Genomic DNA, 17,021 nt, shown 5'->3' on the forward strand with positions numbered 1-17,021 from the left:
ATTACCAATAGCAGTTTAAGGCTCCAAGGTAGTTGCCTACTTATCTACATACAGATTCCCTGATTACAAATGTTCTTCCTAGAAATCCTGCTATGAAACTGTATAATGAACATTATCCAGCTCTTCAGCCTCACCAGCAGCTGGATTGTAGCATTACATTGGTTGGTCCTCTTGGTGGCATCCCTGAGCCTCTTGTGCAGCATCTGGCATCATGCCAGGGGGTCAGAGCCACAAACCCTGGGAAAAGCAGTGCTTTGACCAAATAAGGCTGCAATCCATCCGCTTCCCTCTTCTTCCCCAGCTCCCTTCCTCTGCCTTTCTCAGACCTGAGGGATATTTACAGAGAGAGCGCCTCAGCCAGCCTGCCCTTCCTTATTAGGAGCTCAGCCTGTTGTCGGTACTTTTACCCTGCAGGACAGTGGTCCATCTCTTCTCTCTCAGATGAGACAAACAGATGGATGGCTTGTGTTAGGTACAGTTTAGTGCCAATAGACAGGAGCTCAAAAGATACCAGGACTTGCACAGCTTTTTCCCAGATGTTCAAGTGCACATCCATCACATGCTAATTTCTGTTATGTCCCTCAAGCTGCTTGTGATGTATTGTCCACCTGAGAGCAGCAGATTAATGTAGCAGTGCAAACATACTGTAAATACATCTGGGTAGCCCAGTTTCCTCTTTTAAGTTCATGGTGCGTTAGCATTGCAGTGTTGCAGCTGTTTTTTTTTTTTTTTTTCTTTTGGAGGGGCTGGGGGGTTCCCAAGTGATGTAGGACATCTGGCTACCAGCAAACAGAAAAACTGACCGCGTACATGGATGATATCGTACAGCGGTAGTGGAACAATAAAACAAGCAGGTGCTCACAAAACATAAGTAAACAACTTGATAGCAAGTGCACGATAAGCCAGAAATTGGTGTTGTAGATGCTCTCAGGCTGCTTCTGAATCAAATTTACTTTTGGTATGTGCCAAAACAATAGTAAAGGAAGATGAACTAACATAGGCAATAACCAAGCAGGTGCTAGAAACACTTTTTTAATTGGGGTGCAGACATCCATTTCATATATTAGAAAACCAACATGTGAAGCAAGGCTACATGGAAGTTTACTTCAGATATTATTTAAGACTAACATTTATATACACAACCATGCTTCTTAGCAAGAGAGGAACTGACAATGGAAGACTATGAAAATAATATCTTTATCAATGGTAAAAGTTAAAACCATTTATAGCATAATAGGCCTGGACAGAACAGCCATTTGTTTTACTGTGCAACAACCTCTGGACTTGAGCAAAACTTCCCCTCTCCACTCAGTCGAGTAGCCATGAGAAGATGCTGCTGAACGAATGTTCTGTCTGGAGGACGGGCATAGTCTTGCAGATCTTTTATTGCTTTGCAGAGAGTAAAGTGCTGTGGTCGAGTGACCAGGTCCATTCTTAAGAGCATGGAGTAGGTCTGTGGTAACAAAACATTAAGGGGGGTGGGGTGCATAGGTGGAGGAGAGGTAGGTGGGTTCAAACACTTGCATGTGGAAACAAAACAACCCAGCAGAGCTTCAGAGACTTCCCCTGCCATGACTTTGCTGAATGCAAAGGCAGAGCCCGAAATGTACTTCAGTCGTCGAGTCTCAAAATACGCCAAAACCTTTTTAACTTGGAGTGGGGAAACTTCGTGGGTGAAATGAATGTGTTCACAAAAGAAAAAAAAAAAATACAAAAAAAAAAAAAAGGGAAAAAAAAAAGGTGGGAGCTTTAAGACAAGTCTTATGTGCTCGGTGGAATGTGCATCAAGGAAATATGGATGCATGCATGGGACTGCGTGTACACGTTGCTGCAACCTGATGCAGGCAGTCGTAGAACATCGCCGTTGTGTTTTGTTGCTAGGGTGGAAGCCTCCGTAACCAGAGGTCCTCTTATGACAGCTGGGCATTAAAAAAATAAACAAGGCACACAAAAGACATTCCAGCTGTTCATAAAGAGGCATCACAATCCAAGTATAGCTGTAGTGCTTATGTGCATTGAACATTCTGCTGCTGCCCCCCCCTTGTTCTTTGGCACTGGGAGGAATGTATGGAAGGAGTGATGAACAAATGGATGGATGAATGGCAGGAGAGGAGGGGTTCCCTGGAGTTTTTCATCTATTTGGAAAGTTTGCTGATGACACGGATCAGTGCTCCATTTTCATCTTTAAGACGCTGGTTGTCTGCTCTCAGGTCAACCAGAACCTGGAGGTGAAAAAAAAAAAAAAAAAAAAGTTAAACATTAAAACCAAATTATTTTCACGACATTCTGACTCTTATGACTGCAATGCTCATTTTCACCTCATTTGATGATAAATTCCACTATAGACTAACCCATTATAGTAGAAAAGCACATCATACCTTACAGCCAATCCTGCATGTAAAGCAGTGGTTATATTAAATGCACACATCAAAATGGCAAATCAACTAATCAAAAATGTTTAGCACCAACATAAAAACAACTGAAAAGCAACTGAAATTGTAGATAAAAAAAAAAAACAAAACAAGAAAACTGTTCTGAGTTAGGAAGTCAAAAAGCAGCACAATTCATGCTGTTGAAGCTAAATCATTTAAACGAGACGGTCAGCGATCTTCAGTCACAATGCTCTCGTAGTTTTAGTGAGGAAATACTACAAGCCGATCCAAACGATAAAGAGCATCCAGAAACCATCCATTAGGAAATAAATGAGAACGAGTGCAAGAAAGATTTGCAGACAGGACTATTTTTTCTGTCAAATGCATCGTTTGATATCTTTAAATAAACCAAAGCAGATTATCTATGTACTTAAAATCAGGGAAGGCTAAAGAGAAAATAAGATTTTTTTTCCCCCTTCCATTTCTGAAAATGACATATTTACTGTCCACATATGAAAACAGTCATAACTGGCAGAAGGTTGCTAATTAATTTGGGTAAAAACTTAAACAGCTATGATTGGCCAGTGAGAAAACCGTATCCCACCAGAGTTACCAGGATGCAACCAGATGTCCTGGGTGGGCATTTGATCTCTGGTGAGATTTGCCATCAACCAGACAGTTATTGGTTGTTCGATTGCATAAAAAGGTAAAAAAAAAAGTCAAATGCATGTTTATCTTGCTGCATTGTGTGGCATATAAAATTATAAAAAATAAAACCAAAAAAAAAACCCCAACCTTTTGTATTGACAAGATCTCACCAATGTAATCTGCTAGAGAAGTTGCAGTGCAGGTAGGACAGACACCAACTTGACAAATAACCAAATTAACTCATGAATGATAAACACCAGTCTTAGCACATCAGCTGTTCGGTGAGAAACAGCTCTCTGCACCACACTGCTGAAACTGCACAAGCTAAAGCCAGGCTTTTCAAGCAGAGGCATGCAAAGTGTCAGTGGCCATGATAAACTCACTCTTAACCTCTCCTCACCTTTAGCTCCTCCTCCAGCTCTGCCATGCGTCGCTCCAACATCCTCCGGTCCTGGTGCCAGGGGATTGTGAGGGGCCAAAAGGGAAAGTGATGTAGAGGAGAGCACAAACGTTGAGTGAAAACAAGTGAGGAAGTGGTTCGAGTGGGGAAGAAAAGAGAACGCATCAACAGACAGCCGAGTGGCAGTGGTGAGGCAGATGAGCTACAAAACACACATCAGTAAAGGTGCATTACCTTTCTCTCCAGCTCTAGCAGAGCAGAACAGTCACTGAGGCGCTCTTGTCTCTGTTGGATACAGTGAACTGAGTTAACATGTTCAGGCCATCACTAGGAGGCCTGGTTGCAAAAATACTGGTTGCAATGAAGCACGTGGAAACATGGAAAAAAAATCAAGTCTATATGATACTTATTGTGTGTGTGTGTGTGTTACCTGTGTGGCTTTCTCCAGGTCCAACTTGGTCTGACTGACAATCCGCTGAGTGTCCTGCAGTTGAGACTGGAGCTGGCTGTTTTCTCTGGAGAGTTCTTCGAATAACTGATGTACAAAAACCAACAACAAAAAAACAATAATTGAGCAAAATACACAAGAACACACTGCACAACCTCACTGCCAGCTTGGCCTGCTGACCTTCTTAAAATCCTTAGTTTCAGAGGCCCCTCCGCGAGTGTGGTCGTTGGATGTGTCCAACCTGATGAGAGCAGAGGTTAGAGAGTCTGCCATCATGTAGGCCGCACAGACAGAGGCTAGTTTCTTACTATACCTGGAACTTGAGAGCTGGTCTTTCTGTAGACAAAAAAAAAAGTAAACAATTATGGTGGCCTTCTCTGGTTACAGCCCTCAAAGCATAAATAAGAGTGACACACACCTGTGGCTCCAACCCACTCCCTGAGAAGTCGTCTTCTCCATTCGGATCATTGTCTTCACTCTGTAAAGGACAGCATCATTTTTTCCTAAACCAACCCCACAAATGTTGAGGTGCAGCAACTCATTTTGTTATTTTTTTTCCTTTAAAATGTTTGCAGCTTCTCTGCATTTCCAGATGAAAATATTTTCAGCGTTTACCTCCCCAGTCCTCTGTGCCTTCCTCCTGGCCCGAGCCTGTCTCCTCTCCCTGCGCTCCCTGACCCATCGCTCCGTCTCAGTCTCTCCTGTGCCTGCTTCTGCATCTGGAACAAACCAAACGGAACTCTTAAGATGATGTTAAATATGTAAGAATAATATAAAAAAAACAAAAAACAAAAACCAGTTGTAAGTACCCTTTTTGTCAGAAGTCTGAGGCCGCGGAGTGCCAGCCGGCTGCGTGAGGCCCAGCAGGTCAGACTTCTGCAGACTGGCAATACGAGACCTCCAGCTTACTTCCTGCAAACACAATGACCCCCATGATATGATGTCACATGACATTATGTTAAAGTGGAACTATTATGTGCATTTCAGGCTAATTTATTTTTATTTCTGCGCCCAGAAGGGCTGGGATTGATGGAGTTATTGTCACAAAATCACTTTATTTACTTCAGACCGACCCTCTCCGTAGGCTGTCAGATCAGCCTGCGGGCGAAACGAGTGAATTGAGAGTCTTCTGCATTAAGCCCCGCCTCCCGCCACTGCACTACATCGGGAGCGCACACCGCAACTGCTTTCGCCGTCATTGTAACGTCTCATAAACAGAAGGATTAGGCTCATATGAACTCAATAAAAAAAAAACAAAATACAATGTCAACACATAGCAAACAGCCCTACATGTTGGAACCTGAATCAGACCCTGAAAACAAAGTGGAAAACAGCAACCCGCAGCAACGAATGCAGCAGGATGTCTCTCTTTGGTAAACTCACCAGCCGTCGTTGGAAATAACTTTATCCCACGTTTTCCACCTGCCTGATGTATTTGTACATAACCTTGTTAACCAGTAGAAGGTAACCAATCACTGAACCTTATCCCCCGGGACATCACAAGGATTTCCAAGTAGAAAAAACTCTCTAAAACTACGTGTTTTTCGCCGCCATGGAAACCGAAAGGAGAGAGTGCTGGAACTCAAACTCAAACATGTGTTTAGGTGATAAAAAACAGTGCCGTTCACATGTCTGATGAGGATTCAACCCTGTAACACTGTAGAAAGCTCAGAAAACATGAAATACCATCATAGGACCCCTTTAAAGCAACAACCAACAGGCCTGTAACTCACTCCCTCCTCTCCTTTCTTCTGTTTAACTTCCTTCTCTTTCTCCTCTTCTGTTTTTTCCCTCCCTTTACTGTCCGTCTTCATGGTTTTAATGGTCTTCTCTGCCTCTTGTAGATCTGTTAGTGTCACGCCCTTTATGTGGAAAAAAACAAACAATCATGAACCAAACAAACAGAAAACCCAGTAGAAGCTCCAAGACTTGAACCAGTAGGGACAATCTAAGCAGGCGAATATTCACCTGAGTGGAGCGGCGCGACTGCCGTGCATGTCGGGAACGAGCTTTTCTCTGTGCCTCTGCCTCCTCATCCCGCACGGGTGTCAGATACGACCTACAGAAAGAAGATTCCAGCTAATAAAGCTGCAAAATCTACTTTCCACCCAGCCAAAATGTTTTTTTTCCTTTTACTCACTTGCGCCTCTGCTTGGTTTCCTGTTCACCTGAAGTGGTGCTCTGAGAGCTAGAAGTGTTGATGGATGAATCATCCTTTTTTTCCGTTCGTTCCTGAGAAATTCTTTCATTGAACAAACAAATTTTTATATATCCACATTTTTCTTTATTTCAAAATCGGAGAGGAAATCTTTTCAGACAAAAGTCAACGTACCTCTGAGCTAAGACACTGTTAAGGCGGCTGAGTCCGGAAGAGCTTGTTCCTGTATTCGATGAGGTCATGTTGGCGTCATCCAGTCTCTTTCCATAAGATGAGCTGGTAACAAGACAAAGCTCAATGGGAACAAAAGCATCTTTCACAGACATGTGCACACACAAATGAGGATTTGCAGCTGGGGTGGGGATGCAATGAACTGTGAGGCTGCAAACACAAACAGCAGAGCAAAACAAGCACAAGACAAGTGAAGAGCAGCGTGACTGACCTGCGAAGCAAAGATGGGGTGGAACTTGTGAGCTCATTCCCTGACTGATTATGTAGGCGTCGGGTGTAAGAGGAGCTTCGACTTAGCCAGCTAAGGGAATAGACAGGGTAACAAGGGCACATATGCATTGACACGAATTCTGCTTTCACAACTACTGAACACACAAGGGAGTTTAAGGCCCACCTGTTGGAGTTGTCAGGGCTGTTATCTGGAATACTGAAGAGTCTCCTTGTTGGGATTGGCGGCACTCGAGCAAGCCTTGGCTCCTGAAAATGAGCAAGGGAGGTCTGTTTATCAGTTATTTATGCGACTCCACGAGTGGAAGCTTTAAAAGAAGCCTTTATTTGGCTTGTCAAGCTCGAAGCAATAAAATGATGGCTGCACTTTCATAGGTGCATAAATCTTTGAATCTCGTGCGCGCCTGTGTACCTTGGTGTCCGCCTCAGTGCTGAGGCGGGGGCTGGAGGCAGAACGGGTCATTCCCAGGCCAGACTCTGCAGGTCTGCTGGATTCTTGGCTGGAGTCAGAGAGTCCAGCTGAACCCAGAGTCACGGAGCTGCCTGCCTTCCTCAGAGATGTTCTCCATGAGCCTGGGGCTTCAGTGGCTGGAGGCTTGATTGGTTCCTGCTACACTCAAAAAAAATTTCCATTCTGAACAGACATCATAAAGCAAAACATATCTGTAGTTTAGATCTGCACAGACCTTTTTCACCTGGCTTGCAGTGGCGCTTGCTGACATGGAAGTAGAAAGCAGGCTGGTGGTGTTCCGCTTGTTGTTCAAGTTGTTTATGATCTCTCGGTTTTTGGCTTTCTCTGCGGCAACAGTCAGAGAATAAAAGTTTTTAAACAAATTTGCTTTTAAATTCACAGTTCTGTTTTACATGCAGATCAACGTGCTCCCTTTACCCGACTCGGCATCGCTCTCCGACTCGCTCTCCTCCTCCGAGCTGGAGCTGCTGGAGGCTTTCGCCTGGCTTTGTCCCGCCTGGCCTTCCTCCTCCTCGTCCTCAGCCGGACTGCTCTGCAGTGCAGGAGGCGGGTGCTTCTCTCGCTCATGGAGGCCGATCTTCTCTTTGCTGCTCATACGAGAGATAGAGGTCCTGCAGGGGTGGGGCCGAGGTGGAGGGGAACAACAGGTGGCATGCAGGGAGCTGATCAGTCAGGGCAATCATTCCACGTGCAGCCAATTAGAGCGAGCATGCACCAATCAGCACAGCAACAGGTGGAACAGTGGGTCACTTTTTCTGATATAATGAGTTAAACATCTCTCTTCCTGACAGATTAATGCAGTTTAACCTGCTGCTTATTTTGCATTATTTACTGTTTTTTTCTATCCCAATATAGAATATAAACACTAAACCAAAGTTCTAAATGGCACACTGCATATTGATGATAAACGCGATGATGCAGTTTATATTAGTACAGGATACTTTTTGCCGCTAATGTTCATTTATACTCATCAAAAGCAAATTAGTTTAGTCATCCAGTTAGTTTACTTCATGATTAACACAGAACCATATAAGTCATACAGTTGTGCTCATATTTATTCATACCCTTTCATTAAAGAAGAAAAAAAAAGCAGCTGCCTGTAAAATAAGCTGAAATTGATTAAAAAAAAAAAAAAAAAAAAAAAGTTTTATGAAAATCATTACATTATTTTCTAATTCTGGTTCAATAGAATTTTTTTTTTTTTTTTTAACAAAGCAAACAAATAAGATAATTTATTACATATTACATCACTCATAAACTAATATTTAGTTGAAGAATCCTTTAATGTTTCCGCTACAGTCAGGTGTTTTCTGTTCCTCTCAGTCAGACTTCTGCACCTGTTGACAGGTATTTTATCCCACTGTTCAACAGAAAAGTGCTCTAATTTGTCCAGGACCAATTTGTTTGTTTGTTTTTCTTTCTTCAACTCAATTAAATGAAAAAAGTGTCTTATAATACTAAATTATGTTTTTGCAATTTTTTAGTTATGTTCCTTTTTTAAGTCTCCAGTTATTTGAGTGACTGTTGTAAATTCAGCCTTTTCTTTAATGAAAGGGGATGAATACATATGAGCACAACTGTACGGGGGACTAGAGGACAGTGATGCCCTTGAACATGTTAGCTAAGTCTGTTTCAAACAGTGTTTTAAAACTGCTGGTCTTTTCACAAAACACTAAGTTTTCCTGCACAGTTAAGTTGATCTGTGGTTGTAGCTCAGCCAGTTTATTAGAGACATGTCTTTGTCCCGTAATACAGCAACAGAAGGAAAATTTCATTTTATAGAATGTCCACGCTACAAGCTTGTTAGTACTGGGATTTTCCTAGTTGACCCTTTATGTCTAAACCCAAAACAATGCAGCAAATTAGAACCACAGTGACTTGGTTGACCTTACAGCTCTGTATGTTTAATTTATACACTTTATCTGGATTTTTCAATCATAAACAAGATGCTGGATGATGCTGTGGTGGCTAGCTCCACGATATAACAGCAAGAAGGTTGCTGGTTTGAGCCTGGGGGTGTTGAAACAGTGGTCATTCAGTGTGGAGTTTGCATGTTCTGCCTGTGTATGCGTGGGTTCTCTCCAGGTTCTCCGGCTTCCTCTCACCGTCCAAAGACATGCATGTTAGATTTACTGATCACTGTAAATTCTCTCTAGCTATGAGAGTGAGCGTGAATGGCTGCTTGTCTCTATGGATTGGTCCTAAAATGTACTGGCGACCTGTCCAGGGTGTGTACCTCGCCTCCTGCCTGCTAATTGCTGGAAAAGGCTCCAGCTTCCCTGTGATCCTGAATTGGACTTAGCGGTATAGAAAATGAATGAATGAAATGCTGCCATCCTTTTGTGGTTATTCTTTGGAGTTACCAGCTTCGTCTTTTCCTTTTGTATCGCAGCCTCACTAAACCTATACGAGCAGGAGAAATTCAATTTGCAACTGCATGATCTGGATGAATTAGCAAGGGAAAAATTGTTTCCATGTATTTCAAAAGTCCCATTTTAGTTGTACAAATGCAATAATTAGATTTTTATAATGTCATGTGAATGAAAAGAATTATTCAGTTGCTGGTCTATTGGTATTAATCACAGAGAATTAATGACTTAATCCAATTCCTTTTTGATACGGACAAAACCGCAGTAATTTTCATGTATCCTTTACAAAGACGAAGTCCAGCCTGAATGCACTTCAGTATCATGTTTAAATAAGAAACATGAGCGTCCGGTCTGGTCACATGGCATACAACACTTTCTTTTTTTTTTTTTTTTAACATGGAAAAACAAAAAGAATCACAAAGTCATCATTCAAAGAAATGTTTTATATGTTGAAATAACCTGGAAGAGCTACAACCAGTTAATTTTTCACTCTAAGCACTGACTGTTTCTCGCTCACCTTATTTTGACATCCTAGAAAAATAGTAAAAGAGCTGCTCATACAATAAATGTTAACTTTACACCCCACCCCCGCCCAAAACAAAAAAAATTCTGTGCCTTGACCCGAAATAAATGAATACTTTATCTCTGTGTCTTATAGATATCACAGCAGAGCCTATATGAGCATACATATATAAAAAAAAAAAAAAAAACACATTTTACTGTTTTTTAGTTATTTAAAGTTCCAACACACGTTTTAAATCCAAATACACCAACAAACAACAGTCGGCTACATGAAAGTCTCAGGCTGAACCCCTATCCCCAGAGGGTCGTCTTTTTCCTTTTCATGGCTTTGTTTTTAAAGTCAGGATGGATGCACACACAGGTTCCTTCAGTGAACGAAGTTTTAATTATCCCTACACCAAATAAACCTTCTTCAGTGTATAAAACAAAAAGCCAAACCTCCCAGAAAGGGATCGTATCACAGTTTAAAGAGGTCATTTTAACAAGAAATAGAGATATATAAATCTTAAATGCTCTCCAACAGCTTAAGTTTTCTCACCTTTAGTTGTAGTTTTCGGCAAAAAAGGCCCATAAACAAGATTATGAATGTAGCCTTTTTTATGTGATATGAAGTCTAAAACCAAAGGAATACAGCATACAGCATGCATAATTATCATTAACATCATGATAATTTAGTATGATAGTTTAATGACTTTAGAAAGGTTGTTTTTTTGTCATGGTCTGCTATATTTACCACACAAGTTCAAATTAGTGTCGAAATGCCACGCCAATCATTTTATCTCCAGCCACTATCGACATTTATAGAGGCGGGACTTAAATACAAAATGCAAGCATGCTAACTCTGAACTTTTTGGTCAATTTTCCAGCAGTCTGCAGTTATAAATGACAGATCTGCATTTATCAAACAAATATTTGGTTAAATAAAGGCTGTTTTTCATCTAATTTTATTAAGTAATTCCTCTGTTACCTAATGTTTTACTCCCAACCCTATCACCCACACAGTCTAAGATTTCACCCACATTTGCTGCAAAACAATAAATATCCAGCGTGACACCAAGGTAGACATTATCCCTGAACACCATGTATCCACGTCAATGTCACTGGAAAGTGGCAACACAGTTAACAGGAATGCGGCGACGGTTAACATCACATCTGCATGCAGACAACTGGAATAGGCATTAATGGGATTCAGCTGAGGATAAGCATAGCATGTACATGTGCACACTTATATACACACACACTGGCACTGACCTGCGTGTGCGAACTGGTACTATGGAGATTTGCGGACTGGTCTCAATAACAGGAGTCTGTTTCTCTTTCTCGCTGCGTAACTGAAGAGGAATATAAACAGACATAAACACAGAGAACATTCGCTGCTGCAGCAGCATCAATCATATCAGGTTTATCTAACCGGGTGAGATAGTCGTGGAGCCAGTGTGAAGGAAGACTCACAGCGTTCTGTTTCTTCTGTAGCTCCTCCAGAGTGTCCACGAGGTTCTCATCTGCAACATCTAAAGGTGTTTGTCCCTACAAGGACATCAACAGTTGAGACACGAGCTGAGGCTTCAATCAAGATTTAATGCTAATGAAAAGGTCTGTTTGTTTTGTCCTCACCACGTTGTTGACAGCACTCATGTCGCACATGCTGTCAGCGAGCAGGGTGCACACCTCCTCCTGGCCCCAGTGAGCGGCTGCATGCAGGGGCGTCCACCCGTCTATGTCCCTGCTGTCCACATCTACTTCACACTGTAACAGCACCCTGACCAAAGTGAGGAAAACAAACAAGAGCGGGGGGGAATAAAAGAGCCATGACTGGAGGCTGTTCGCCTTGGTGCAATACCAAACTAAGACAAAACCTAACAACACCTCACGGCTCTACTGTACACTATAAGCTCTCACTTCATGACTTCAATGTAGCCTTTGGCAGCAGCGACATGGAGAGCCGTCGCCTTGGTGTTTGAGTGAGGTTTCAGAGTGCCACCTCCTTCCAGCACCGCCATGGCGTCCTGGAGCATGACCCTCTCCTCCTCCTTTCGAGCCTTGTCCACATCTATTCCTGTAACACAAATGCAAAGGAGGAGACAAGCTGAAACGCAGACGTTATTTGTAGTTTTATCAGACATAAAGCACAGACAACAAAAAGAAAAACATTCAGCTTAAATCCTGTATTTAAATATAATGCACCGTTCCCCGCAGTAAAGTGTTGCTACTCCCGCAGGACTTTGTGAATGCTTATAAAAAAAAGAGGACGAAATGCAAAAAGAATTTTGCTGCCATCTATTTAGAAGAATGAAGAGAGATATACAATTCTCATGACATTTTTTGGCATGATCAATCGAAGTTAATCCTCTAATCTCCTGGATCACTAGATGTCTACTGACCTCATTTACGGATTTTTAGAGTTCATGAAGTGTTTTGGCAGCATTTGGTGTCATCATCGTTGTCAAATCAAACTTAAACCATAGTTTACTCTGTCGTTCTTTCAGATGGGCAGGAAAAATATGCTTCTTTATGTATTCCTGTTGCTTTTTAAACACTTTGTCTTGTCCTTTTGTTTTATTCTGTACATGTTTGTAAGTTGCGTTTAAAATAAAATAAATTATGATTATGATGATAAAGTATGTCAGACATTATCTTTTAATTCCCCATAATTACTTTTCATGCATATTCACATTTCTTCAGGTAAAAAAAATGAATTATTCATTCATTTTCTATACCGGTTAGTCCCATTCAGGGTTGAGGTGCCCACCCTAGCAATGAGCAGGCGAGGCAGGGTGCACCCTGGACCGTTTCCAAGTCCATCGCAGGAAAAAGAAAATTAAGAAATGACTAAATAATTCATATTAGATACATGTTAAGTGGTCTGAAGTATCAACTATCAATTTAGCCCCATTAGCATTTACAGAAACTAATACTGATCCAGTTTAATCTTAAAATCTTTCATTTCTTACAGTCAAACCTGTAAAATGTTAGGAAAGAGTTAAAAATGACACACAACCAATCTGAATGATTTGTTTTGGTTAGAATTTCTCTTTTTTCTGTTTGTGAAAATGTGTTTCTAATGATAAAAAAAGACTCAGCAAATCAAACACAAGATGCAGGAAGTTTAACCAGAAAACTCTGTAACAAATCAACTTTTTCAGGACTTGATTATAAATGAGTTGATTAAGCAGGTCTGATTAGTGTCACACTGTCAGGCATTGCTAAATGAATAAAGATCTAATGCACTCTTTTGAATCTACACTTCATTAAGACGGACAGGGTTCAACTTTGGCATAAAGCTTCATGGGAAATGTTGAAGTTCTGTCATTCCCCACCTTGTTTTTTTATTTCAGCTTTGAGAAGCCTCTCCATAGCGTCCTCCGTGGCAACATCAAGAGGAAGCTCTCCTTCACTGTTTACTGCCCCGACGTGGGCGCCATGTTCAATCAGGTACCTTAAGGAAAGACCGAAAACAAAAGCCACTTTGAATCGTACGTACTTACATTTACAATGCTGTTCTCTACACTGACTAAACATTGCTCTCGTGCGCTCAGCACCACAGAAATAACCGTGGCATGAGACAGATGGTGGTCAGCCACTCACTTAGCAATCTGGATGAAGCCACAGGAAGCTGCAGCATGCAGAGGAGTCCAGCCCTCGTTGTCCCCTCTGTTGACGTTGCTGCCGCTCTCCACCAGAAACTGCACCATCTCAGCATTTTCATCAATGCAGGCCTGATAGAGGACAAACAGCCACATGATGGATGGTGCTTCAAATGTTTACTGCTTCATGTTTATTCCAGCCATTTCATCTTTCTCTGCAACTTAGCAAATGGAAGTTAGATTGGCTGTAATTTCAGTACACTGGAAAAAGTCTCTGACCTGCTTCATTCCGGTTTGTTGTAAAAGGCAAAACTCCAGACATTTCCAAAATCTATTAAACTCGACTAAAGCACCGGGGTAAAAACAATGACTACTGTGTCTACATGCTGTAATGACTTTCTGCAAAGCGGGCTGCTAAAAAGCCCTCGAGTCCTTTCCAAAACAGTCATTTTGTGGCATGGGTGAAACATTGAATCTATTTAGCAGCTTTTCCCAAGGCGAGGTCTAGCAAAGATCCCAACGTGATCCAGCACAAGTCTCAAGATAAATCGCATGAGGACCTCATGAGCTTAGATTAAAGCAACATATCATAAGCTAAGGCAAATAGTACAAGACCAAAAGGAAAAAACATCAGAAGACAGAGAATGGCAAAGAAAGATCCTAACAAAATTTGTCATGTTAAATCTTTTATAATTTGTTCTTAAAACAGGTAAAACACTGCATGAACAGAGCATTTGTTCAAAGTAAACACCTTACTGTTGCTACATGTCAATCTTTCTGAGAACATGCCAGTCAGGTCGGGCAGGATTCATGATGCTACATGATAACAGTGTATGTGTTATAGATCAAATGACTGATTTTGGCCTACAGTTACAATGTGGGTGTTTGCAGCGTAATGCTTTGGATTATTAGCTGCTTAGTATGGAAGCCACAGTTCCTGAGAAGTGAAGCTTTATGCAGAAACTACAGTTATTCTATTTTTGTTTCTCAAGTCATCTGCTTGAGTTTCCAGATTAAGAAGAGGAAGAAGAAGTAGTTAGCAAATTAATCACAAACAACCAGAAGGTAAACACTAAACTTCATTTCAGACCCGATTCTTTGCCGTTTCCACTGAATAAAGATATAAACCAATTACAACTCTGCAGGCGGTCACGGCTGCTTCCACGCAGGAAGCGCACTTAGGCTGCATTACCTCCAAATCTGACAATGTTGCCTGTTTCTGCAGGTAGCGAGAGTTTTTATTTGTGCTTTAGAATGAAACTAATTTGATACAGTAGTTTGCTTGATTTTTAACTTTCTGAATCAAGATCATTCCTTTGTGAGCGCGCTCATTTGTGTGTGCTCTGTCTGACTGAAGCATGAATGGCTGCGTTTAAATGTTGTGTTTATAAAACCCTCACAGGCGGAAACTGTCATGCAGAACCATTTTTGAAAGAGTTAGTGAACCCCCCCCCCCCAAAACTAATTCATAAAGGCAAAGTTTTTAAAAAAAAAAAGCAAAAGAAAAGATGCCTCAAACAAATTTAATTTACTTGGTTGTAAACATGTTTATGGTTTTAACTAGATGATATCCTCCATGATAATGCAGTTGAATTGTGTGTTTTAGGCTTCGGCGACAGCTATTTTTATTTTCAGTGTGTGGGTACAAACCAGTGAAATCATCATGTGTCGCTCAGTTTTCCACCTTTTCCCCAAAGTGGTTTGCTCTGTCAGGAAGGTCAGGATTTTATCTACGGCATTGCAAACTTGGCTTTATTAAACATGTTTTCCTTCCCCAAAATGTGTCTCCCATTTCCCAATTTTAAAAATATTTGTTTGGGATGATCTCAGTTCAGTTTGAAGATGTTGGCATTGTGTATAATGTGGGTTTCTGTGCCGCTCAGTTTGTTCAGTTTGTAATCAAATCAGCTGGAACAGTAGAGAAAAGAAAAATAAATATCTGATCTTTTCTTTTCCAAGTTCACCTAAAGCCCAAGTAAGTAACTCATCCCCAGAGACGTCGAAGGCAGTTTTTATTAAGTCTTCACAACGACTGAGTAAAGTTTTAATGAAAAATGTTTATAACAGTGCGACTGGGAGAGGGCGGCGCAGAGGTCAGGGTCTCGCACCGGATTGGTTTTTAATCCGCCTTATAAAATATGGTACTGTTTTACATTTAAAACTGCAAAAATCTATATTCTGTTTGGTTATTTTCACAATATTAAACACACCTTTGGTCTGAGAGAAGCAAGAAAACAATCTTAAATCAGGAAGAAAATCTGAGCCTTCGAATCCCAGCATAGCAGACTGGAGCACACTGGAAGAAGCTGCAACTGCTGATGCAACTGTGTCCATTTGTTTTCCAAAGATTTCCATAAACGACACAGCCGAATGGGAGTTAAACACACTCCGATCTGTTATCAGTCATCTCATTCATGCTGAGGATCTGGTCATTCAGCCCATGTAAGTCTATGTGAGCATGTAGGCTGGCTCAAAATACAGTTAAGATTTTAATACTAATTTGAATTAAATTAAATAAGTTGATGAGCTGTTATTGAAATACCAGTGCATGCTGACAGTCAGGTCAAACTTGGAGAAAAAAAAAGGTTTTCTTATGTAATTTTATCTCTCTGTACCTTTGCAATTAATTTGAAAACAAGAAAATAACATGAATAAAATAACATGAATTAAATAACAAGTTTCAGCTTTAATTCAAGGAACTAAATCATTTTTGCTGAAAGTGATTTGCATTAAAATACCACAAATTATCCTTATACTGTATTTGGAATCTTATAAATTTCCCCAATGCTGTCAAAGCTGAAAACATTGAGAAACTACTTGAGAAATGCTTCACTGCTTCATATTTTGTTGAACCTCCTGAACAGTTCAAGCAGTTCTGCAACGCTGATAAGGAAGTTCAAAGATGCAGATTGTGCTTGTGTCTAAAAGCTTCTGGACCTCAGTCTAGGTACAGCCCATATCTGGTATCGTCAGAGGAAAAGCAGCCCACAGTGGCATCCAAAGACACTACGAAGTAGCTGCTTCAGATTCCCAGATGTTTTAGAGTCTGCCAGATGCTGCACTTCTTGTAAAATCTGATGAACTATTTTGTGTCTCTAGAAGAATCCTGAAAACAGCATCGTGCTCCGGATGAGTTGTTCCCTGTTCTCATCAGGCTAAAAAAAAAAAGAAAAAAGAAAGAAGCAATTTACTTCCTCCAGGGTTTTGAATAAAGATCGGGTTCAATAACATATTTGTGAGGTTAAAAATAAAAAATGTAGGTATCATCATAAGGATCATATTTATTTCATTACAAAAATAATCCTCAGTTTGTTGGTTGACTGATCATTGTGGCTGTAACCACGCAGGAAGTCGCCTCTCGTGTTTTAGGAAAAACGTTTGTACTCAATTAAAAATCCTTTAAAGAGAAAAACCAACTCAGAATGTAGAGAAATGTTCACAGCTAATAACAGACACATCTAACAGCTGAAAACACACAAAAGTTGTCGGAGTGGCCGCTCATAAACCGATATGTTGGACAAACCAAATTTTGACCTTCACACGGCACCAGATGAAAAGTTAGGGGATCCCGGAAGTCAGTACAACTCAT

General features: G+C 40.9%; 1 protein-coding gene across 4 annotated transcripts in view; it reads right to left on the minus strand.

The window, feature by feature from the left end:
• Positions 1–1,044: 1,044 nt before the first annotated feature.
• The window catches only part of LOC306770678 (protein phosphatase 1 regulatory subunit 12A), an 18,201-nt gene continuing 2,224 nt past the window's right edge, over positions 1,045–17,021 (minus strand). The window contains exons 2-25 of one of the 4 annotated variants that reach the window (XM_079259576.1): positions 13,434–13,564; positions 13,166–13,284; positions 11,748–11,904; positions 11,463–11,607; positions 11,301–11,375; positions 11,100–11,179; positions 7,375–7,544; positions 7,172–7,281; positions 6,898–7,095; positions 6,652–6,734; positions 6,469–6,558; positions 6,201–6,302; positions 6,009–6,110; positions 5,837–5,927; positions 5,602–5,730; positions 4,678–4,780; positions 4,484–4,587; positions 4,287–4,346; positions 4,182–4,204; positions 4,049–4,109; positions 3,851–3,955; positions 3,655–3,705; positions 3,421–3,471; positions 1,045–2,222 (exon numbers count right to left, since the gene is read on the minus strand). In XM_079259576.1, coding sequence (XP_079115702.1) covers positions 2,136–2,222; positions 3,421–3,471; positions 3,655–3,705; positions 3,851–3,955; positions 4,049–4,109; positions 4,182–4,204; positions 4,287–4,346; positions 4,484–4,587; positions 4,678–4,780; positions 5,602–5,730; positions 5,837–5,927; positions 6,009–6,110; positions 6,201–6,302; positions 6,469–6,558; positions 6,652–6,734; positions 6,898–7,095; positions 7,172–7,281; positions 7,375–7,544; positions 11,100–11,179; positions 11,301–11,375; positions 11,463–11,607; positions 11,748–11,904; positions 13,166–13,284; positions 13,434–13,564 — 2,427 coding nt within the window. In that variant the 3' untranslated portion in view covers positions 1,045–2,135. Of the gene's footprint in view, positions 2,223–3,420; positions 3,472–3,654; positions 3,706–3,850; positions 3,956–4,048; positions 4,110–4,181; positions 4,205–4,286; positions 4,347–4,483; positions 4,588–4,677; positions 4,781–5,601; positions 5,731–5,836; positions 5,928–6,008; positions 6,111–6,200; positions 6,303–6,468; positions 6,559–6,651; positions 6,735–6,897; positions 7,096–7,171; positions 7,282–7,374; positions 7,569–11,099; positions 11,180–11,300; positions 11,376–11,462; positions 11,608–11,747; positions 11,905–13,165; positions 13,285–13,433; positions 13,565–17,021 lie in introns of all 4 variants that reach the window. The other 3 variants (XM_079259575.1, XM_079259578.1, XM_079259577.1) reach the window with 3 other exon arrangements.

This window comes from Telmatherina bonti, assembly GCF_933228915.1.
Source record: "Telmatherina bonti genome assembly, chromosome: 2".
Lineage (NCBI taxonomy): Eukaryota > Metazoa > Chordata > Actinopteri > Atheriniformes > Telmatherinidae > Telmatherina > Telmatherina bonti.